The 23,694-nt window shown below is 47.5% G+C and overlaps 1 protein-coding gene across 7 annotated transcripts in view; it reads right to left on the bottom strand.

The window, feature by feature from the left end:
- Window positions 1–23,694, bottom strand: part of MSI2 (musashi RNA binding protein 2) — a 434,263-nt gene that overhangs the window by 60,054 nt on the left and 350,515 nt on the right. For all 7 annotated transcript variants that reach the window (XR_009553096.1, XM_060203807.1, XM_007526695.3 and 4 more), the window contains exon 8: window positions 11,218–11,300. Coding sequence is in view for 6 of the 7 variants with exons in the window: in XM_060203807.1 (XP_060059790.1) it covers window positions 11,218–11,300 (83 nt within the window). In the remaining variant the exon portion in view is untranslated. The remainder of the gene's footprint in view (window positions 1–11,217; window positions 11,301–23,694) is intronic.

Raw genomic sequence — 23,694 nt, 5'->3', positions numbered from 1 at the left:
CTTTGCAAGTCACACTGTCATTACCACCCTGCTTTACTAGTTATAACAGGTCAGTCTAGATTCACACATAGGGGTGAGTGCCTGGAGCTGTAGGTCATAATAGGGGGGCAGCCATCTTTAATCACTAAACAAGTGAGTCCAACCAAGAGCAGAGAGTGGACAGCACAATGGGAAGCATTTCTCCCACCATCTGACCACAACTGCATGAGAGACCTCAGTCTTGCTGAGTCCAATGAACTCATAAAAGTCTTTTTGCATGACCATTATACAATCTCACTAGCCCCAGCTGTCTTTTAAAAAATAAGTATTTATTAAAGAGAGAGAAAGAAGAAAGAGCCAGAACATCACTCTGGCACATGTAATGCTGGGGATTGAACTTGAGGTCTCATGCTTCAAAGTCCAATGCTTTATCCATCGCATCATCGCCTGATCCACTGTCTATCTTAAAAGAGTGAAAAGCTGAGGCCCAGGGATGTCAGGCACCTTACTTGTGACTGCAGATCCAGTGGCATAGCTCAGTCTGAACCCAGATCCACCTGATGCTAAGGCCCAGGCCAGGGGAGTGGGCCCTGGGTCACACCTGGAGGGTAGATGGGGGGGGGCAGTTGCCATGGGCCCTGGGAAGAGGCCTCTGGGGGAACAACTTTCTGAAGTTACTCTAAGTGGTCACCCCACTCAGCCACCCCACAGCTCATGCTGGGGCAAGCTCACTGGTGGGTATCTCTGGGAGACACTGGAAGTCTTAGGAGGATGCCAAGGTCTGAGAAGTAAAAAGGTTTTTGTTTTCCCCTGAGCTCTACACAAACAGCCTCAGTCAGCACGAGGCCCCAGCCAGGAGGGAAACCAGGCCCTGATTCAGTCTCAGGAAACCTGAGCCCTGTGCTCACAGCCTTGCTTTACTGCCCAGGACAAGAAGACTCTGTCTGTGTGGCCAGAAGAGGACAGTGTTTGTAGCTTCACTGCCCTCCCTTCCTGCTACCCCAGGCCAGGTTAGGAATGGCTTACTCCTCCAGGGACAGAGAGGCCTGTCTCAAAAGATACAACCACCCCTGCTCCGAAAGATGGATCTGGATGAACTGCCTGGCTGGTAGGGAGGAGGGAACAGAGCACAGGCCCTTCAGGGCAGGTGTCTTGTGGAGGAGGGCTGACTTATGCTGCTGCCTCAAAGACACAGAGGTCTGACCTTGTCTTACCCCCAAATCTGCACCTCCTTGGACTCAAGTTGCAGACCCTCCCAGCAAGGTTCCAGTGGACCATCTCCTCTGGCCACTAGGCCTTGTTCTCCTTCCAGGGAGGTGAAAGAAAGACCAATGGCACTAGGCTCAGGGGTCCCACTCAGAGCCTAGCAGCTACTCAGATCTCTCCAGTGAGGTAATAGAAATGGGCTGCACCTCAGTAACCACATATGGCTTCCCAAGCAAAACTTTGGCCACTCACTGTCTTTCTTCCTACAAGCTCATTGCGTCCACCGTCTTCTACTCTCATGTCTTTCTGGAAACTTTATGGACAGACCCTTCCTAGGAGTCTGGCCAGGTCATAATCATGACTCAGAGGGGACCTGCCTTGATGAAGTCTGCAGGCCGAATAAGGCAAACAGAAGACGAGCTCTTCAGGGGAGAAGCCGAGTCAGGACTCTACTGACATGCTCTGTGCACTGGGCTTGGTGCTGCTACAGAACATGCAGCCCCTACAAAGTGAACACAAGGGGGCCTTTGTTCAGGCACTACTAACCGTTCCAAGGTACAAGAGCAGCAGAACACAGCACAGGACAGTGTGTGAGTGAGTGAGTATGTGTGTGAGTGTGTGTGTGTACATATTTATCTTGCACAGTACATATGCATATATACATGGTGACATACACATAAAATGCATATATAGCACAGTACCCCTTTTGCCCCCAGATAACACCTTCATCCTCACTTGTCTCCTTTCATACTTAGCATGGAGAGGAAAATTGATGTTCTCAGCAATGACAAAGCCAGAAGTCAGGCAACAACACAGCCGTTGTCCTTCTGGCCTTCCACGTGGGTGTTTTGAAAGATAGGTTCTCCACCCCACTTAATTCTGCCCTCTGGAAAAGGTCAGGTGCTATTCCTTTTTCAAAACGACCCCTGATTTTTAGTTTTGGAATAAATGTCCCCACCATTTTTAGAATCAATTTCACTCACTGTTTCCTCTGCTCAGTGTTTTATTAAAATCAGTGATGGTGAAATGAAGGAGGTCATAAACCATTAGCACCTATTTAGCAAGCAGGGCTGGGTGGGGACCTAGAGATGAATTCTGTGGTGGGGGGGGAAGTGTCCTGCCCACTGCGTTTTAGCCAGGAGGTTAAGTCTCCCAGCTTTTAACTTCTGTTCCACTTGCCAGCCTGGAGTTGGGACCGGCCGCCTGAGTTCTCAGCACCCGTCTCCTCAATCTGTAGAGAGTGAGCGAGAGTAGCGGCTTCCCTGACTCTCCTCCATGTGGAGTCTCGGAGAAGGCCCTTGCGTGACAAAGCCTGCTTACACCTGCACTTACTTAAATCCCAGACTGAGGGAAGGGGACAGAAACACAGAACGAGCTCTTGAGGGGCCTCCACCACAATATGCCCACTTCCCCCAGCCCAGCAGACTTTCAGCAGATCAGGGCCGACTTTCTCTCTAACCTCCCCCCCACCCCAACCTGCCAGCCAGGTAGGGCCCCAGCTTCCTGCTTTCATCAGCAAGGTGTGCACTGGGGAGCTTCATGCTGCACTATTTGGGGAAAAAGCTGATGGTGGCAGCAGCAGCTGTTCTCTTTTCCCTTTCTGGGAACCTGCAAGGGCATTTCAAAGTGAACGGAATCCTCGGCCTCCAGCAGGTGTGCACATTCTGCCACAGGGCTGGCTGGCTGCCGTTTAATGTTATGTCTCTGTTTCATAGAGGAGGGAAGAGGTCCAGCTTGAACATTTGTTGTCCCCTCCCTGGAATGTCAGGCCAAGAGCCTTAAAGCAAAGTTCATGGAGAATAGGCCACAGAGGAAAGACAGAGAAGGAGGAGCAGCTTCTTCCAGTGGTTTCTAGGTCCCTTCCTGACCTCACACCCTGTGGGGGCATAGGAATTTGTGTGTGTGTGGGGGGGAGAGGGCAGCAGGAGATAAAAGCCCAGACTACTGAGCACCAAGGCACCAAGGAGAACCGCTCCACCCCACCCCCAGCCCGAGTCCTTGCCAGAGGACAGGCAAGGACAAACAAGCCAGAACTTAGGAACTGGGAAGCTACCTCCCCACAGGCCAAATTACTTCTGCCTAACGAGCAGCAAACACCACCCAACCACCAGCTTTCTTTCCCTCTCTCACACACAAACCCCTCTGCTCTCATGCAAACCGAGCAGGATGTGTGTGCACGGGTGTGCGTGATGTGTGTGTGTGTGTGGGGGGGCAGGACCTCTCCCTCTTCCACATAAACACAAGATTCATTTATTAAGTGCCTCTCTGGCATTTCCTTCCTCTCTCTCTCTCTCTGTCTCTCTGTCTCACTCTCTCTTTCTCTCTCTCTCTCTCTCTGTCTCTCTCTCTCCTTCATCCTGCTTGTTTAATATTGCATTTGACATTCTCATTTTATAAATGGTAACAGAAGCAGAATGGATGGCTAAAATTAGCTTACGAGTGAGATGATGCCACATATAGAATGGTGAACACAGAAGCCTAGTTAATTCCACCCACATCACCCCAGCCTCCCCTTTGGAGCTGCTTCCCCACTGAGCTCTCCATTTTCAGGATGAGGGGGTGCCGTCTAGGAAGGGGATGTGAGTCTTGTCAGTCATGGGGGCACCTTGCAGATAGCAGTGCCCTGTTACCCCTCCAGCAGGGGTCCCTTTGTGAACCACCTGGCTCAGCACTGCAGTCTGGGGACCAAGAGGCTGACTCAGGACTGTCTTATTCTCTCCACCCCTACCCAGAAGCCTCTACTCTGGGCGCCAATTCCCTAGATGTGCCTGGGCAGAAATGCAGTAGGCCCTAGCTCTCCCCAGCATTTACTTAGGGGAAAGGGGGGGAGGTATGGAACTTCACCAAAGGCTGATTCAGCAGAAAGGCCTGAGTCTGCTTCCCTGGGACCCAGAAAAATCCATCTGTGAGTCCCATCGCTCTGCAGGGTAGGATGCATACCTTCCCATCTTTAAAATCTTTCCCAGGGGGGCAGCACACATGGTGTACCCCCTCAGACAGTCCTCTCTGCCCAGGACACTGGGGCCCCTGTCTTGCCTAGGGTTGGCATGTCAACATTTCACTGATTTGTGATCTATCCAAGACTGCATTTCTTCTCATTACAAATCTGCTCTATTAAAAAAAAAATCACTCTAATGGAGGCTGGGTAGTGGCACAACCAGTTGAATGCACATGCTACTATATGCAGGGGCCCAGGTTCAAGCCCCCCCGGTCCCCATATGCAGGGGGGGGTAGCTTCACAAATGGTGAAATAGTATTGTAGGTTATCTCCCTTACTCCTTCTCTATCTCCCTTTTGTCTCTCAGTTTCTCTCTGTCCTATTAAATCAAAAGAAGAGGGGGGGAAGAAAGGGAGAAATGGCTACTGGGAGTGTAGATTTGTGCAGGTACTGAACCCCAGTAATAATCCTGGTGGCAAAACAAAAACATTCTAATGATGGTAATAGCATACAGACCTCTCACTTTGATGGGATAGGTGACAACTTGTGTCTTAACTCCCTGTACCTGGTGCTATCACTTCCTTTTGTACAGAAGAGGGGCTGAAGCACAGAAGCTAAGGCACTTGCTTGGGCCACTAAGCACACAATGTCTGTGGTACTCTTTGCCAAGAAGGCCACTTGGGTTGACAGTACTTCACTCTGACTATGCCTTCACTCCCCACCAGCTCCGTGACTGGGGGTTCCCTAAAATAAAGGCACTGATGTGTTCTACAGGCTACTAGCCTAACCCCCTGTGGCTAGCTGACAGGCCCACTCCTATCCTCCAAACCCCACCAACTCTGCTTTTAATTAATAAAATGTTGACTCAATACTGAACCTGGTGACACCTGGCTTTCCTAACGCTGCCGGAGACAAGTAGACAGTCTGCTCTGGGCTGCGTTCACTTGGGCCAAGAGTTGGAAACCAGGGCCCACATGCCAAATACAGCTGCCACTTGATTTTGTAAACAAGGTTTTATTTGAACACAAGAAGGCCCACTCATTTACATGTTGTCAGGGGCTGCTTTTGGCAGAGTACAGTAATTGCGACAGAGACTGTAGGACCTTCAAAAGCTGAAAATACTTTGGGGAGGGGCTTTCCCCAAAAGTATACTGCCTCTTGTGTAGCCCAAAAGGAGAAAGCCTGCAAGTTATCAAAGGGGTTTTCAGGAGGGATGATCCCTTCAGGACTAGAATTTGTGCATGTGTACACACAACATAGTAGGCCACACCTCCCAGGGTCAGGAAGCTGCTCAGCCAGGCCATTCATGATCATCAGCCTTCTCACTGTGCAGGGAAGAGACAGGGACAGACAGATGAGGGACTCCTTGTGCTCACCAGTTAGCCATGGTGGATTTGGCCTTCATAATTGGGGACTGGCGCGCGTGTGTGTGTGTGTGTGTGTGTGTGTGTGTGTGTGTGTGTGTGTGTGTGTGTGTGTGTAGGGACCAACACAGGAGGGTCTCAGCACTGAAAGCTTCACTGGCAAAAGAGGTTTCTTCTCTTTGACCACAAAGGGCAGCCTGGCACACCTGGCTCTGTTCTCTTTTGGCCCCAAAGCTCCCTCAGTCCCAAGTCTCTTCCTGCTGGATGGACAACTAGTGACCCACAACTCACACATTCTCTCTCTGTAGCAATGACCTTCTTCTGGTGTTTCTCAGATTTTTATGTGCACACAGATCACTAGAGATTTATCAAGTGAAACTTCTGGCTTGGAAGGCTTGGATGAGGCCTGAGACTCTGCATTTCCAATTGCTTCTAAATCACCCAGCAATTTCTCTAGGTCACATTCCCTTAAATGAGTAAGAAAAATGGACGGTTTAAAGAAGTCCTAATGGGTACTGGAGGAGGTCAACATTGAGAGGACTTCTGATCTCTTTCCATGATTGCCCAGAGTTGCAGTGAAATAGTCGCAATGAGAATGTCCAGCTCAGAGTGGGAGACTGTGAGTCTAGGGTCTAGAAGAAAATACTTCCAACATGGGACAACCATGAGTTCACATGCTCAGACTTCTCAATTTTGCTGAGTGAGGTAAATAAGTGGAAAATGTCTAACTTAGAAAGAAGGAAAAAAAAAATCCCAATGAAACTATTATAGTCCCCAGTAAGATAAATCTAGGTTTTTCAATTATTAGGTTTGCCGCAGTTGGTAGGGTATAGTGGGAAGGACACCAGGCTTAAGCTTGAATAACATGGGTTCAAATCCTGGCTCTGCCTCTTAGAACCATGGGTGGTGGCAGTCCCTTCACCTCTCGGAGTTCAGGAGTCCTATCTGCAAAGCAGGGATGGAGACAGTGTGTGTAAGGGGCTGGGTGGTGGTGTACTCGGTCGAGCACGCATATTACAATGTGCGAGGATCTAGGTTCAAGCTCCCGGTGCCCAACTGTAGGAGGAAGCTTCACAAGTGGTGAAGTAGTGCTGCAGGTGTCTCTCTGTTTCTCTGTCTTTCCCTTCCTCTCAATTTCTGGCTGTCTCTATCCAGTAAATAAATAAAGATAATTTGTGGGGGGGGGGGAGGGAGAGAGAGAGTATACAGGACCATTATAGTTGCCCGGTAAACCTCATTTCCTTCTGTTGAATCAGGAACAGCCCCTTCAAACCCTTCGCACTTTTCCTAGGACTCCATTTTAGGGTGGGAACCGAGTCAGGTCTCTGAGAAACTGGGAGTGGGCCTCTGTCAACTGCGGCCTCCCTCCCTCTGCAGCTTCGCTCGCCAGGAGGCCACTGGGAGGCTGTGCTGGTGACTAATCAAGCAAGTGTCCCTGCTGCTCAGGGGCTGCTTCAATCAGGGGTCCACAGTGGGAGGCATCATTAGCTGCCCTGGCACTGGGATCTGCAGAGTGGTCAGAGAGCAGCCCCTTGGGAGGGTCACCAGGTGGCTCTACATGTGCACATTTGTGTGTGTGCTTATTGATAAAGAGCTGCATTTGCATTTTATGCTCTGACCCCTGCCAAGAATAAAAGGATTGGATCTCAGCAATCACGAGTTTGGCCTTGAGTTTGGGTTTTGGCCAGCTGCCTCTCAACCCCCTCCTTCACCTGCCTAGAGATCCATGGCCGACAGGAACTGCTTATACTCAAGTCCAGTCCTTCTCTCCAGCTTGAATGTTGGCCACCAAGTGAGCCTGTCTTCTCTGGACTTCTCTTAGGAGAATATGGGCTGCACCACAGCTGACTGGAGGGGCTGGCCAGGAACTAGGAAGGCCATCTGCCCTTTAAATTGCTTCTCAACTGGCCACAGGGGGATAAATAAGGAGCTCTGGACTTTAGTTTCCTGAGCTTGAATCTGGTGCTACCACTTGCTGCCTTTGTACTCTGAGTAAGCTGCTTAGCCCTTCTCTGCCTTGCCTTGCTTAGCAGTTAAGTGAGGACAACGTTTAGCACCTATGTGGGTGCATATAGGGCGGCCAAATGAGAACACACACACACACACACACACACACACACACACACACACACACACACGGCCAGCACCATGCATGAAGCTCTATGGAGGCTATCGTTAATACTGGGCACCAGGGGATAGTTCACCCAGTAGAATGTGAGCCCTGCTGTGTGCAAGACCCTGGGTTCAAGTCTCAGCACTCTGTCAGAGCACCATGGTGGTGCTCAGTAATGGTGGAGCAATGCTGTGAATTTGCTTGTCTCTTTGAAAAGTAAAGGACGGATATATGGGCAGGAGTTGGGGGCACTGAATGGTATCAGACAAGCACTAGGGCCATGGGCTCATCATCCCCTGACACTACATATGGAAAATGACAGGCAATTCTGGCATCACTCTCAGTGAGGGAGGGTGCTTATGTGGGGTCCTCTATTCACACGTACAATGTGACCTCTTCGCTGCAGGGGAGAGGGGCAGAGTTCCTGTGGCCCTAGTTTCTCAGCTTCTTGGGACCAGATCTCCTGCTCCTCGGCAGACAGAAGCTCTCAAACCACTTCTGGTTCTCCCAGATGGCTAAGAAGGGCTCTCATTATTTAAAATGCCCAAGAGGATCACCAGCCAAATTAGGCAAGAAATGACTCTGGGAACCAGCATGTGCCCCCTAATCCCATATTCATTCCATGATGATTTATGCCAGATTTATTGAGGGCCTGGCACACAAATACTGAATTAGAAACCAGAAGGCTGGACTCAAGTCCCACCTTTATGACTAACAGTGGTAAGAGCTTTCTTATCTGTGAATAGGAAAAAATGGTCCCCACAGTGTGGTGAAGCTATCTGTAGTCATTTTTTTTTTTTTTGGGGGGGGCGAAGTACAGCTATCTGTCCCTTCCTGTTGACACACAGAGAGACTTTGAGGATTCTAAAATCAGTCTTCACAGCACAGTCTAGTTTGAAAAACACTCTTATGAACCTTCTACAAATGTCTGTGCTCCTTCTTGGAACTCTTTGCTCTCAGAATCTTTCTGGATCTCTCATCTGAATTCTGTCTGCAGCACAGTTTAAATCCATTTCCTTTTCTTTTGGCCTCAGAAGGAGAAACCAGTAGCACAAACTCCAAGCCATTAAGCAGTTAGGCTCCTCTGCTAAGGTGCTTTAATTTCTACCCTCCTTCAGAAGAAGGTACTGGTGAAAAGGTGAAGTCATGACAAGGATGGGGGGGTGGGGGGGCAAGGATGGGGTGTGGGGTACAGCAGAGGTAATGTTTATTAAATCCAGGCCTGTGCAGGCATCACACTAAGCCTTTGCTTATGAGGTCTTCCCTGGCCACCAGCAACCCCACAAGGTGGTTATGACAGGCTCTGTTGTGTTGAAGCCCCAGAAAGATAACCTGTGGGGTTAGCTTAAGGCCTCAGGTTATCATTATCTGGGAAGCCCTGAGGCATATCCCCTGGAACTCAGTTCCCCCTTTGGGATGGTGAGGTGGCTAAAGCCCTTTTTTACTTGTAGCTCAGACTTGCCTCAAAGCCAGCCAGTGGAAAGGGGTATACATAAGCATTCTAGGCAGCATGCAGTGAGGTGTCTGCCAGCCTACACTGGGGCTTCCCAATGAATCCTTAAGTCCTGGCAGGGCAGGGCAGGTATCTGTCAGCTCTCTCAGCTGCCTCTTCCACTCCCTGCTGCCTAGGCAGCCCTGAGTGGAGTCACCAGCACGCTCTGTCTGCGATGAACAAGGCATTCAGGAACGGGAGGTAGGCTTCCTTTAAAGCCCCCATCTCTCCAGTAGCAAGTAGTAACCTACCAAAAGAGCTAAGTACCAACTGGAAGATATTGGTATGTTTGGAGGCCAGAGAAGGCCTAGGAGGGAACCTGTGTTATTCCTATATACTTATCTCGTTTGTAGCACTTCAATGCCAAGCTAACACCTCCAGCCTACAGTATGCAAAGAGACAGCATTTCCATTTCAGATGGATATGATGGCTAAGAACAATATGAACAATATTATTTTAGTGTCCTGGGAAGAATTAGCAAGTCAAATGTTGAATCAGGCCCTGTAGCACCACATGCTAAGCAGATTGCTTTGATCTTATCCACACTAAAAGCTCTATTATTGAATCCAAAGTTGGTGAACACATATCAGACAAATATACAATGCATAGCTGAATGCATGCTTTAGAAGCCAGGAATGTTTTGACTAACAGAGGAAAATACCAAAGTTATGGCTGTGATCAAAACAAGTTTGCCCTCCCTTTTCTCATGAGGTTGGAGGCTCTGCCCACCAAACAAAATGTTTTGGCTCGGAAGTACCCGCTGATGGCTCCAGGAGCACTGTGGGATGCCATTTTTCTGGCATCAACAAGGAAGAAGGTCATCAACCAACTATTGGTTTTGAAGAAGGAAGTTCGAGATGGCAAACAAGCCCAAGTACACATTCGGTGCAAGGCATGGCGCCCTCTGGTGGTCTTTTCTCTAGATGGCCTGCCGGCTCCCCAAACTGTCAATGATCAGCCTCCCTCCCCAGTCTCCATGATCTAACCTTCCTCCCTGTGAGGGTGCCTTACCATGAGCAGGAACTTTTAAAGAACCAAAGGGAAGGACAGAAACAAGTAATCATGAGGGCAAAACTATCTGATCACAGGGGAGCATGCTAATTATCAATAGAACCCAAAAAGAAATGATTTGGGTAGGAAGCTTAAAATATCTAGACTCTATCCCTCAAAAAAGCCAACCAATACCTTATACCCGAGGTTGGATAACTGGCTGTAGGCCAAATCTGGGACGCTGCCTGCTTTTGTCTAGTTAAGAGTGGTTCTTGGGGGTGGGCTGTAGCGCAGCGGGTTAAGTGCATATGGTGCAAAGCGCAAGGACCGGCACAAGGATCCCAGCTCAAGCCCCTGGCTCCCACCTGTAGGGGGGGTTGCTTCACAAGTGGTGAAGCAGGTCTGCAAGGTGTCTTTCCCCCTCTCTGTCTTCCCCTCCTCTCTGGATTTCTCTCTGTCCTATCTAACAACAGCAATAATAACAGTAACAACAAGGGCAACAAAATGGAAAAAATGGCTTCCAGGAGCAGTGGATTCATAGCGTAGGCAATAACCCTGGAAGCAAAGAAAAAACAAGTGGTTCTTAAGGGGCTGGGTGTAGAGCACCCGGTTGAGTACAGTTTGCTACCATGAGCAAGGACTTGGGCTCAAGCCTCTGTTCCCTACCTGTGGGCGGTGGGGGCGGGGGGAAGGAAGCTTCATGAGTCCTGAGTGGTTAAGCAAGGCTGCAGGTGTCTCTCTCTCCCTCTCTATCAAACCCTTCCCTCTCAAATTTTCTCTGTCCTACACCAAATTAAAAGAAATAAACAATAAATAAATAGTTTTGAAAGAATGGTTCTTAGCCATTTAAAGTGGTAGATACATAAATACAACTATTTTTGTCTGGATATTTGTCTGTGACAACAACCTCAGTGAGTACTTGTGACAAATCATACAGTCACCTGTATGATCTGAGAGACTGAAGGTATTCACTAATTAGTACTCTACAGAAAATGTGTGTCGACACAGCCATTCATGGAGTGGGGGGGGGGAGACCCTTTAGAAGCTCCCCACCCTCCCCATCTGCTATGCTTTGGTATCTTCAGGCTGCAAGGCAAGGCATGACTACAGGGAGGGGGCTCCCCTGCAAACTTACCATTTTATTATTGATTTCATGGAAATGAATCTCACAGACTTTCTCTACAACGTCTTCATTCTCAAAAGTGACAAAGCCAAAGCCTAAAGGGAAATAGAACAGAGAGACAGATTAAAGAGAGGTGAATTTGTTTCTAGTCAGAAGCATTTTTTTTTAACGACCTGCAGGGGTAACAGGTTCCTGATCTGAGGGAGGGGGTGGATCCCTGGGAAGAGCCTCCAGGTTGAGGAAATGATTTCTAATTTGTATAGCACCCTTCCAACAGTGAGGGAAAGTTAATGATTTCACCCCCATGCGGAGGGTTGCTGTGTGGTTCACATTTGCCCTGAAGCAAACAAGAAAATTTACTTGTTTGTTATTTACTAGGGTCAGAGCCCCCAAGGTTCTCTGCGGGAGGCAGGCGAACAAGGGCTCAGTGCAGGCTTGCTGTGGGACCACACTTGCCCTTTCCCATGCTAGAATGGCCGGCCCCAGGCTTGGCCTCCAGACAGAGGCGGTTATTTGTTCTTTTCTTCCTGAATTACTTCCTCTAATACCTCATCAGGACATCCTGAGGCATGGAAGAAACTATTAAAAGTTGCAGGCCTCTGTTCTGCACAGGCATCCTTTTTCTACCGCTGCTTCAAAAGCGCTGTGGATTTGGGGCAGTTTAAGACTGTTTGATGCCTGCTGTCAGCCCGTCAGCTATCCACTGTATTTACTCGGCTGGAGACCGGCTTTGCTAGACAAGCCATACTGAAGAATTCTGGCAGCCAACCACTGCTCAGCATCCCGAGTTCCTCTGCTGCCCTTCTGCCCTTCTCTTCTTTCTTCCCGACTCTCACCCCCACCCCTCGGGGCTTCCAGCATGCTGCCCGAGCCATGACACCCGCCTTGCTCCATGAGCACTGCTTTCACATGTGGATCCACTCAGAGGATGGCACCCCACCTCGAATAAAACACAGCTGTCAGTGCTGCCACCAGGAAGGAACATGCACAGCGGGTGCAGACACCCTGCTGGGGAGGCAGCAGGCCTGGGACCCAGCTCTGACTCTGCATCTGACCTGTGTCACCCTGGGAAGCCAGGAACTTTGCACCTGCAGGTTAAGATGGGGAGACTTAGAAGTGCGCACCCCAATCCTGAGTCACGAGGCTCTCGGTTATGGACTGATTATTTACCCCTCACCCCCTTCCACTCCATTCAAATTGCTGAAATCCTAACCCCTCCACGGGACAGCAGTAAGCAGTGGGGTATTTGGAAAGCATTTAGGTCATAAGGATGAAAGTTATTATGAGTGAGATGAGCACACTCATACAAGGCACCAGAGTTTGTTGGCTTTTTCTGCTCTTTGCCATGTGAGGCCACAACCAGGATCCTGATAGCTGCTCATAAATCAGGGATAGAATCCTCTCCTTGATCTTGATCTTCCAGCCTCCAGAAATACATTCCTCTTGTTTATTAGTCAACCAAGGCTATGGAACCTTGTAGTTAAGACTAGCTTGAACTGGACAAGACACTCTCCTCCCCAAAGACACAAATGTGGCTAAACAAAGAGCCAGACACACACTTGCTAGGAAGATGACAATCAGAGCGGATCAGGTTCCTGTATTTTGCTAATTAGTGTTTCCTGTCCGTGAGTTAAAAATATAACTGCATTCTTTCAAACATTTCTGTTTACTTGGGATCTCAGCAACCCACGGCGGAGAGAAATCTCTCCAGTCCTTCTGCTTCTCCCTTCTCCCCCTCTGACAGCACCATCTTTTAGGAACATAGAGAACACAAGTAGCTCCTACACTGAGCTGCTAAGTCACAGCTCCTCAAGGGTCCAGAAGACAACTCTGGCAAAGAGGGAGAAAGACTACTCACTGCTCTCAAATCATCTATAGTACAACAGAGGGCCAGAACCACCACAGCACCTTACAGCAACCACAATCTTATGGTGACATTTAAGTTATTACTATGCACCTGTCACAGGAGCTGACTGCCCAGTCTGTGCCGCACAGACCATCTCAGACAGTCGAGGCTGAGTGTCATCTGAGCAACAAGGAGAACATGAGGTGTGCTGCAGGGGTTCTCTGCTGGCAGGCTCCTCCTGAAGTCAGCTGGAAGAAGTTGAGTCCTCAGACATTATTATGTTTCATTTGAAAAGAGGACCAGTTTAAAAAAAAAACTCACCCAGTTTCTACTACCTCACTATTGATACCTATAGAGAGAGCTATGAACCACCTTTCATCTTCCAGTTCATTGGCTTTTGATTTGATTTATTATGAGCAGAGTCAGAGAGTCATACAGTTCACATCCAGAGATACCACTAAGCTATTTCTCTTTGGATTTTGTTGTGTTCACTGACTGCCCACACCCAACTTTAACAGGGGCCTGAAAACCACCAGTTCAATCTCTCATTCAGGCAGGGGCTTCCCTCTCAGACCCCAGCACATAGAAGGCGACCTGCATCCGTCTTCTCATCCACCGTCCTGGACCTCTATCCAAGTTATCCTTTGAGTGGATCAATATGCTGCACCCTTCAAAAAGTCCTCAGGGGAGAGCAAGTGGCAGGACAGAGGGCCCAGGAATCTGTATGTAGAATTGTGATCACTGGGGGTTGGGCAGTAGTGCACATGGTGCAAACCAAAGGACCAGCATAAGGATCCCAGTTTGAGCCCATGGCTCCCCAACTGCAGGGGGTGGTCGCTTCACAGATAGTGAAGCAGGTCTGCAGATGTCTGTCTTTCTCTCCCCCTCTGTCTTTCTCGGTTTCTCTCTGTCCTATCCAACAACGACATCAATAACAACAATAATAATGACCACAATAATGATTTTAAAAAAAAGGCGACAAAAGGGAAAAAACAGCCTCCAGGAGCAGTGGATTTGCACCAAGCCCCAGCAATAACCCTGGAAGCAAAAAGAAAAAAAAAGTCAGAGGTAAGCAGTGCTCTGGTTTCTTTTCCTCTCTATGTGTCTATCTCTCTCAATTAAAAAAAAAGAAAAAGAAAAAGAAAGTATTAAAAAAAAAAGAATTGTGATTATTAGCTCCTTGACCTCTGTGCATGTGACCCAATTTGGACAAGGGGCTTTTACAAATATAAGTTAAGCATCTCAAGGAGATCATTCTGGGCTTAGGGCTGGCATCACATCTGGTGATATGTGCTCCAGCTGGAACAGGAGAAGGGGAGCTGTGACACAGAGGGGACGAGTCCACATGAAGATGCCATGGAAGCAGCCTTCCCACTGTAACCCACTCTTTCCCAGGTCACTGTGCAGATCACTGAACTCCATACCGTTCACAACTCAGTACTGACACTATTTCCCGTCGGTGCTGCCGCTCAGGAACAGGAAACGGTGTGATAGAACTCAGACAGGAATTTAAATGCAGACTGCAGCATTGGAAGACTGGGGGCAGGACTCACCATATCATTTCAAATTCTGACTCTGATATTCTCCCTGCAGGTCCCTTTCCTAACCCCACAGGACTCAAAATCTGAGTATCACAAAAATGATTTTCCTGATCAAAGGAGATAGCCTGGATTTCAAGTCTGTGCTCCTTGAATACATAACAATTCAGCAGTGTCAAGACTCATTTGCAGTATTTTAAAGATCTATATCATCTCAACATCCTTGTCTGTTTGGCCTGAACAGAGGAAACAAACTTGATTATGCCTAGAATAGTTATTTATTCTGTTTGGAGAAATCAAGGAAGCAATGAAACATTTAATTATCAGTCAGTGTTATTCCTTAATGCACAATCACTTTAGTCTCACAGGTGCATTATTTTCTATAACAAATTAGTATGCACCCCCTCTCCACCCCCAAGTAAATTAAACTGAAGAGTGAAGGACAATAGAGTCAGAAATTTGGGAGGTATATATTCCTTTTTGACATCCAAGTCTTATTCTCTGAAGTTAATTCTTCATCTGGAGAAACTGCTTAACTGGTGACTCATCGGACTTGTGTGACTAAAGTGAACTGTTTTGTTGGATACCAAGTATATAACATGAAACTGACCATTTTGGTCATTTTAAAAGGTATAACAGAGGCATGAAGGTCAATCACACAGCTCCCATCCACTGCCAGAACCTCTTCTTCATGCCAAACTCAAACTCTGTAGCCCTCATGTGGGAAAACTCCATGCATACACACTCTGTCTCAGCTCCTGCTAATCTCTTGTGTACTTTCTGTCTCTATGAATTTGCCTGTCCTAGGTGCCTCACCCAAGTGCAAGTTCACAGTATTTGCCCTTTTGTGTTTGGTTCAGTGCACTTGGCCTACTATTTTCCTGGTATCAGAGTCTGTAACAGCCGTGCTCTACACATGACCCAAGAAAAGTTGAATCCTCCCGAGAAGGGATAGGATAGATTGATGACTTCCCTTCTATTTTTTTTTTTTTCCAAATCCCAGCAGTTGATAAAAATTTCCACAGAAAAGCCCATCAAGGCCTGGATAATAATTTTCCTGGTAGAGTGTCTACTTCACTATCTGCAAGGAACAGGAGGAGTTTGTGCCCCAGCTACTGTATGGAAGTACTGCTCAAAGGGGAGGTTTCACAAGTGGTGGCGTGGTGATGTGGTGTCTCTCCTCTTTATTTTTCTCTCTCCCTATTTGTCTCTTACCTTCTACCTGGGGGGAAAAAAAGAGAGATAAAGAAAGGAAGAGGGGAAGGAAAAAAACAAGAGTCCTCGGTGAGAGTGATGGAATTATGTAGGCAATTGAAATCCCAGTGACAATAAATAAATAAAATTAAAGACAGATATAGTAATTGAGTAAAAGAAACACACCATCATCTTCACTCAAAAGTCAGGCCTTATCTCATAAAGGCTTATGCACCCCTGATGAGTTCTTTCACCTCTCTGGACCTCAAAAAACAATGGGTTGAACTGGAATGGAGCTGGATGTCTTCCAGGGTTCTACCTTCATTAATGTCCTTTGGGGAGACTTCATAAATACCCTTGCTCAGCTTCTAAGCTTCCTTGGTCCTAAAGAGCTCCACTAGCTTGGAGCCAGACATTTAAATTCTCTCAAACAGTCATTCCGAACAGAGAGGACCCTAGAGACTGGAGATTGGGGGGAAGAAGTGTCAAAGGACCAAAATGGCAGATAAGTTCACCATAGAAACTGTTTTGACCTGTCATCAGCAAAATGACACTTTCCCAGCCTCACATGAAGCCCCCTTCCCCCTCCCCACAGCATTTGCAGGGCTGCAGAGCCAACAAAACCAAGGACAAGTAGGCGGTAGAAGGTAAACACCCCCCCAACAACAACAACCCCAGGACTTAAAAACAGACATAAATAGGGTAGCTGTTGACAAGACAAATTTAAAAATGAAATTCCACAGCATCCTCCTGAATGAAGCTATTATTGGAAACTAACAAGTAGGCTCTATTTAAGAGTTAAGCATTTAACAGTGAAATCTCTTTTCCCTCTTTTATTCAAATGAACAAAACTGAATATTCATCTGAATAATGCAAAGCTGTAAAACACACACACACACATACACACACACACCTGAAAAAAAAAGATACAACCAAATTAAAATGACCTGCTCTAGTCACTGAGGAACATCTCACAGTTAACTTATGAAGAATTATTTTTAGATCAGAGAGGGAAAAACCAAAACAGTCTCCTCATAGTCTCAAAAAATAATACATTCTCTTATATATGTTGGTGCACACTAACAAGCAATTGCATAATGCCTAATTCATCACCAGTGAGAAGCAATGCAAGCCATGAGTTGGCACGCTAAGTTAATAAGGAGAAAATGAAAGAGAAACCCCTGGATTCCCAAATTTATTTGGAGTATCCTCTACGGAGTTTAAGGTATGCATCTCAAGTCTATGTTTTAATATATATGTATAAATAAAACATATATCACACACACACACATATAATTTCAGGGGGGAGAGAAAGAGAGATGCCTACAGCACTGCTTTGCTGTGAAGTTCTCCCTTTGTAACATGTGCACTCTACTAGGTGCATCATCATCGGGCCCATCAAGTATGTGTTTAACTTTTGCCAACTTCCCTGCCTTGCTAACAATTCAGTGGGTCTGGGCATGGGGAATATACATTTTGGTTTCAAACACTTTTCTATAGCTTTGGTGATGAGTGTGTAAAATATACAGATATATGCATATGCATGTACACACATCTATAAGTGTAATATATACATGTGAAACACTATTCCTAAAATCTTACTGTAAGCCAACACTAAATCAATACAAAATTAAATATATGATGCTTCCCATACACCATCCTACTTGGTCCCTATGGCAACCCTGTGAGAGGCAAAGGCAAGCTCAGCCATCGTCATTGTGCTCAGCTGCCTGCCATCATCAAATGACTAGTCCCTGGTGACGTGTGGCCAGAACTTCCTTGGACCAGTGAGCATTCAGAGATGGGTCTGGAGGTCGATCGGCTCAGAGAGGGGGAGAGCCAGGGCCATGAAGTAGGTGAGCTCTGTGCTTCACCACAGAGGCAGTCTCCACTTAGCTGTGTGTCTGTTAGCGACAAGTGACTCCCCGCTCCCAACACAGAAGACTTCTGGGCTCTTTCTGTGGGTTACAGCAGGCTTGGCAGATGGGGTTCAGTACCCTTGAAGGGTTTTCCTGGAACCCTGGTTGCAGAAATCCTGAGCCCATGTGGCGAGAACAGAAATGAGCCACACACATGGGTGGAAGGCAGGGCAGGTGGCTTCACATGACCTGGGTTTGCCCTTGAAAGGCACCATTCACAAGACTGATCTGTTCCCAGAAAATAAAACAGAAACAAAGGTGCTTTTCTAAAAGAAACAGCAAGCTTCTGGCTTTTGATGGCCACTTTGGGGCATTCACTGCACACCACCCGTTGGTTACCTGGACATTACAAAGTTCAGACTGAGGGGCCATCCTACTTTCCTCAGCACCTTCGGAACATTAGGTGCTGGGTTAGGAGAGGTAGAGGTGCAGTTCTACTGTGTCTGATTTCACACCTAGGCAGTGACAGTGCTACTTCTCACCTAGCCAGAGGTGGGGTTCCTTCAGTTCATGTTCATGTCTGACACCCCAAAGGTGGTTATTTATTGTCAGCCCACACTCAGACAATCATTCTAACAGGACAAAGCAGATCTTCACACTTCCCCTCATGCGGCCAGGTTCCCACTTTACAGATGAGTTGAGACTCAGCAAGGAACACAGCTCTTTCCAGCTCAGCTCGTTTCCTGCCTATGAAGGTGGGTTGCTCCAAGCCTAGGTGTCCTGGATTCTAAGTGTCCTGAAAACTGGCTCTAGAACTCAGCCCTATCATGTTATCCTGCAAGCATCTTACACAAGGGGCAGTAGTCCCCTCTGCCCTCCCCCCCCCCCACTCCAAGCATCCTAACAACAAGAGAAGGAGGGTGAGGAAAGGGTGTGGGAAGATGCACTCACCTACTTCCCCTCAAGGGTGGCTTCTCCAGCAACCTGGTGTATCTAAACATGCCAACAAAAGCAGCAAGGAGTATGCTGTTGAGGTTTAGCAGAGATACACAGCAAAGGTGACGTTTTATAAAAGAAAACAACTAGAGGATCTCCTAACCTAGGAGGGGCATGGGACAGGTGCCTGGACCAGGCAGGTGGCCAAGCACGAGGCAAGAGAACTTATGCAGCAGCTCTCAAATGAGTCATCTGCCCTGGAAGGATAAACAAAGAAGCAGTCACTTCCCAGGCCTTACTGAGAACAAAGAATGGAGACAGGCATACTGACCCAGGATGGACATGGGTCAGCCTCAGGCTGGACAGAACAAAGACAGGCAGGCAGGGGTGGGAGCCATGGAGGCAGAAGTTTGTTCCTGCCTTCTATCACCAACAAACAAGTCTGTGATAGATTTGGGGAGTCTGCACATACCCGCTTTCAGTGCAGCCCTTTTTTGTTCCCTGACCCCAAGCCAATAAGTGACCTTTGGGGTCCCCTTTCTCATTCAGCCTTCCTTCCTGCCATGTCCTCTTCAGGGTGGCACTGCAGCCCCTCCACTGTGGCATCACTCATGCACCTGCTCCCTCGTTTACACCAGTAGTTTGGCAGCTGGTTGCTGTAAACTATAATAAAATGCTTTTCCAAAAAAAAAAAAAAAAAAAAGAAGGAATGTGACCAGACACGCCAGACATCATGATATTAAAGCCGTGTCAATTAATTTCTCCCCCTGCTTGATAAACGAGCCCCGTTCCATCTCTTAATAATGAGGAGAGAAACAAGAAAAGTTGACACTTAGTTTAATTTATTTTCTCAACTTGCCTAGTCATATTTCTTTCTGCCTTGCAGAGCTGGTTGGAGCTGTGGGGAATTACAAGTGGCTTGCACGCAGCCAAGGCATAGATCAGTGCAAATCGACACGGGTCTCCTTTATTCCCACACACCACTTAATCAGGAGGGGGAAAGTGACTTGGTGAGCCAGCTCGCACCTGCGTCTCTCCAGCCACCTTTGGGGGGTGGGGTAGTCACAGATGGGGAGGGAAGCACTCTCAGGTGAGTGGGGGAATCAGATAACAGAAACAGCACTATCAGATTTCCAATCTAACATAGAGGAACTGCACAAGACTGAATTCCCTAAATTAATATTAAGCTACGTTGGCGGCATTTGCCAGAGGGGAGCCAATTTCTCAACTGGAAAGGTGCTTTCCTTTCTTTTTTCCAGCCCGAGGATGCTCTAGTCAACACCTGACCTTGAAATATGAGCATCCACCTTCTAAAAAGTCAGGAGCTGGCCGTGAACCAGCAAATGTTTCATTATTTCATTAGAGCTTTAGTTACAAGTAGTTTCCCCCCCCCCAAAAAAAAAAGAGGCCACCATTTACAGAGACCCCCCCACCACACTTAGTTGGGACATAGTGTTTCCCTGGGTGGTTCTCCTGGTGGGGAAGAGCTTGTGAAAATGCAGATTCTTGGGCCCTGCCTGCCTCCTATTGTAGATGCTGGGGTGTGGTATGCAGGAATCTGCTTTTTTTTTTTTTTACATCTTCATTTATTTACTTACTTATTCATTTATTTATTTGCTACCAGGGTTATAGCTGAGGGTCTATGCTTGCATACAATACACTACTCCTGGAAGTCGGGTGGTAGTACAGCACGTTAAGTGCATGTGGCGCAAAGCACAAGGACCAGCATAAGGATCCCAGTTCGAGCCCCCGGCTCCCTCCTACCTGCACAAGTGGTGAAGCAGGTCTGCAAGGTGTCTTTCTCCCTCTCTGTCTTCCCCTCCTCTCTCCATTTCTCTCTGTCCTATCCAACAACAACGACAACAATAATAACTACAACAATAAAACAACAAGGGCAACAAAAGGGAATAAATAATTTAAAAAAAAAAAAAGAATCCACTACTCCTGAGGCTGTTCTTGTCTGCCCCCATTTATTTTTATGTGATAGGAAAGAGAGAAACTGGGAGGGATGGGAAAATAGGGAGAGAGACACCTTCAGTCCAGCTTTACCACTTGTGAAGCTTTCTCACCTGTAGGTGGGGACCAGGGGCTAGAACCCAGGTCCCTGAATATGGACTGGGTGTGCTACCAGCTGGCCCTCAGGAATATATATATATATATTTGTGGTTTAATATTAACAAAATTAAAAGCTAATGGGTATAATTCCACATCTTTCCCACCACCAGAGTTCTGTGTTCCTATTCCCTCCATTGGAAACTACATTAGTTCTCCTAAGATTATAGATATGAGTTGACTATATAATTTCTATAACTATCTCTCTCTCTCCATGTATATATCTCCATTTTTTTTTCTATGGTCCTGCTTTCTCTCCCTTTTTAAATCACACCTGAGTGTTCCTCTGTTTTTCCTCTTCTCTCTCAAGGCCCTGATGGAATTGGAGTTCAGAGCCCTTTGGTCATTTTCCTCTAACATTTATCCCTCTGAGAAATGGACTAAAATTATTTAGGGGGTGCAGAAGGTGGAAGTTCTGGCTTCTGTAGTTGCTTCTTCACTGGACATGGGCATTGGCAGGTCAAGGAATGTATATTTTAACCAGTTCTTCAATGTCTGCCAGTCTGCCTGCTTCCAGACTCAGGATGTCCCAAGTAGAGACCATTTGATAAAAAGGAATCTAGATCTTTTTTGGGGAAAGACTCTTTAGGCTTTCTTCTCACATGCATGGGAAAACCAGCACAGTCTGAAGAAGTCTCTGATCTAAAGCTAGACCTTATAGCAAGCCCCCACCCCCGGCAGCTCTTGGCCATGGCGGTTGAGGGGCTAGGGGCAAAGATGAAGCCTCACTTTCCAGGGCCAGAAAGGACCTGTTCACACTGATTCTGCTTCCACTCAGGGGTACTGATGATTTACTGTAATCAAATCCTTATGTGAAAGCAATTACACTATACTTTAGAATTTCAAACAGGCATTCAGGCAGTGAGGGTTTTTTGTTTTTGTTTTTGTTTTTTTTTGCCTCCAGGGTTATTGCTGGGGCTCGGTGCCTGCACCATGAATCCACTGCTCCTGGAGGCCATTTTTCCCCCCTTTTGTTGCCCTTGTTGTTGTAGCCTTGTGGTTATTACTGTTGTTGATGTCGTTCGTTGTTGGATAGGACAGAGAGAAATGGAGAGAGGAGGGGAAGACAGAGAGGGGGAAAGACAGACACCTGCAGACCTGCTTCACCACCTCTGAAGCGACTCCCCTACAGGTGGGAAGACAGGGGTTCAAACCAGGATCCTTCCACTGGTCCTTGCACTTTGCGCCACGTGAGCTTAACCCGCAGCATTGCTGCCTGACACCCCCCTTTTTTTAACAATAAGTATAGGAAACTTTTTTTTAATTGACTGGGTCTGTGAACTTCTTTCTGTGTATGTATGGTGGAGTGCATGTATATGGGGTGGGATGCAGTGCTGTCTAAAAAAATAAAAACCCTAAGAAGGGAGGGAAGTTAGAAAGGATAAAGGGGGTGGTGGGAAGAAAAAGAGATTCAGAGAGGATGATGGGACAATGAACAAGAGAGAAAGAGAGACCTCCAACCATCCTCAAATCATTTTTCTAAGACAGAAATCTGCCACGAATACTGATAGTATGATTTGAAAGTGTCTGCGGCTGCAGGGAAAGGGAGTCTCATTCCAGACTCTTGTTAAGTGAGGGAGGAAAAAGCACCTGTGATCCAGGCCAGCCAACCCCAACCTCATTTCATTCCGAGTGTGCTCCATAGCAGTGATTCTGTGAATGACACTTGTCAGGGCAGCAGATTAGTTCACAAACCTATTTTTTTGTGCGTGCTTTTCCATCTTGGTCAGGAAAATAGTTGGTTCTTGGCAAGAGAGACACATATTACTGCTGTTAAGTGCCAATATAAACTCTGGGACGCAGTGGTAAATTCACCAAATTAAATCGCTAGACAACTGGCTCGGATCAGGACCCCGGCAGAAGGTGCCAGGACTGCAGCGTGGGCCCAGCGGGGTGGAGGCGGCTGAGGTCGTGTGCGCAGCTGGAGCAAGGGCACAGGGACGCGCTGTCTCCTCGGCTGCCGGGAAGCCACAGAGCCTGGGGCGGCTTGGGCAGGCAGGCGCGGCTGGCAGGGGCGCGTCCTTCAAGGCAGCTGAACCCTGGGGCTTTCTGAGCTCAGGGAGGATGGGCACAGCCAGGGAGCTCTTTCCTATGAGTGTGGGGGTGGTGGTGGTGGGGAGCTTTGAATCATATTTTCTAATACCACCCCCCCCCCATACACACACCTTCTAACCCCATCCATGCACAGCTTGTATCCTGGAAGGTAAAGAGTTTCAATCTACCTTTGCACTCTTAATTCTGACTCCGGCAATGTGACTCTGAGCAGTTTATTCAACCAATCTGACCCCAAAGTACATTCTATGACACAGAAATAATAAAATCCACCTCAACATTCAGGAATGTTGCTTGAGAACACTTGTGAGGGATTAGCTAGCTACCTTCTCCCACATCCCACCTGTTTCTCCCCAACCCTGACCTCTACCTCCACACGCTAACCTCTATCGTCTGCTTTGAGCCTTGCTCATTAAAATTCACTTGACATGTGGCAAAGAGCATTTATGGATGGTGCTTTGCCAATGATCAAAATGGGAACAAGATTCAAGACAGGGAAAGGTAAATTCCCAGGCAATTATGGCATCTTAAGAAGACTTTAGCTTGCATATTTTTGGGGGGTATGCAGGTGCCAGACTCTTCCTGGCCTTTGTCCCAACCACTGACAGGTCACCTGTGGCTTCTGTATTTGCTCCAGAGCCAGGGACCTACAGTCTCGCCTAGGGCCTCTGTTCTTGAGTCAGTGCCCTGGCATCCTCTGGAAAAGGAGCATGGAGGGAACACAGGGGAAGGTGAGGCAGAGACAGCAAGACCTGCTCTGCAAGGAAGGGACAGACAACCCTGTGCCCCTCTCACCCCGAGGTAACAGGAAGACTCAAGAGAAGCTGGATCTCCCCTGCAGCTGTCTCAAGATGCCCAACTGCCTCCCCCTAACAAGTTCGGTGAACTGGCCTGAGAGAAGGTTCCAAATCTCCATCAAAAATATCCACTACTTGCCACCTGCAGGGGAGTC

The sequence above is a fragment of the Erinaceus europaeus genome, chromosome 12, assembly GCF_950295315.1.
Source record: "Erinaceus europaeus chromosome 12, mEriEur2.1, whole genome shotgun sequence".
NCBI lineage: Eukaryota > Metazoa > Chordata > Mammalia > Eulipotyphla > Erinaceidae > Erinaceus > Erinaceus europaeus.
The sequence above is the reverse complement of the archived record's forward strand: the minus strand, read 5'-3'. Positions and strand labels throughout refer to the sequence as shown.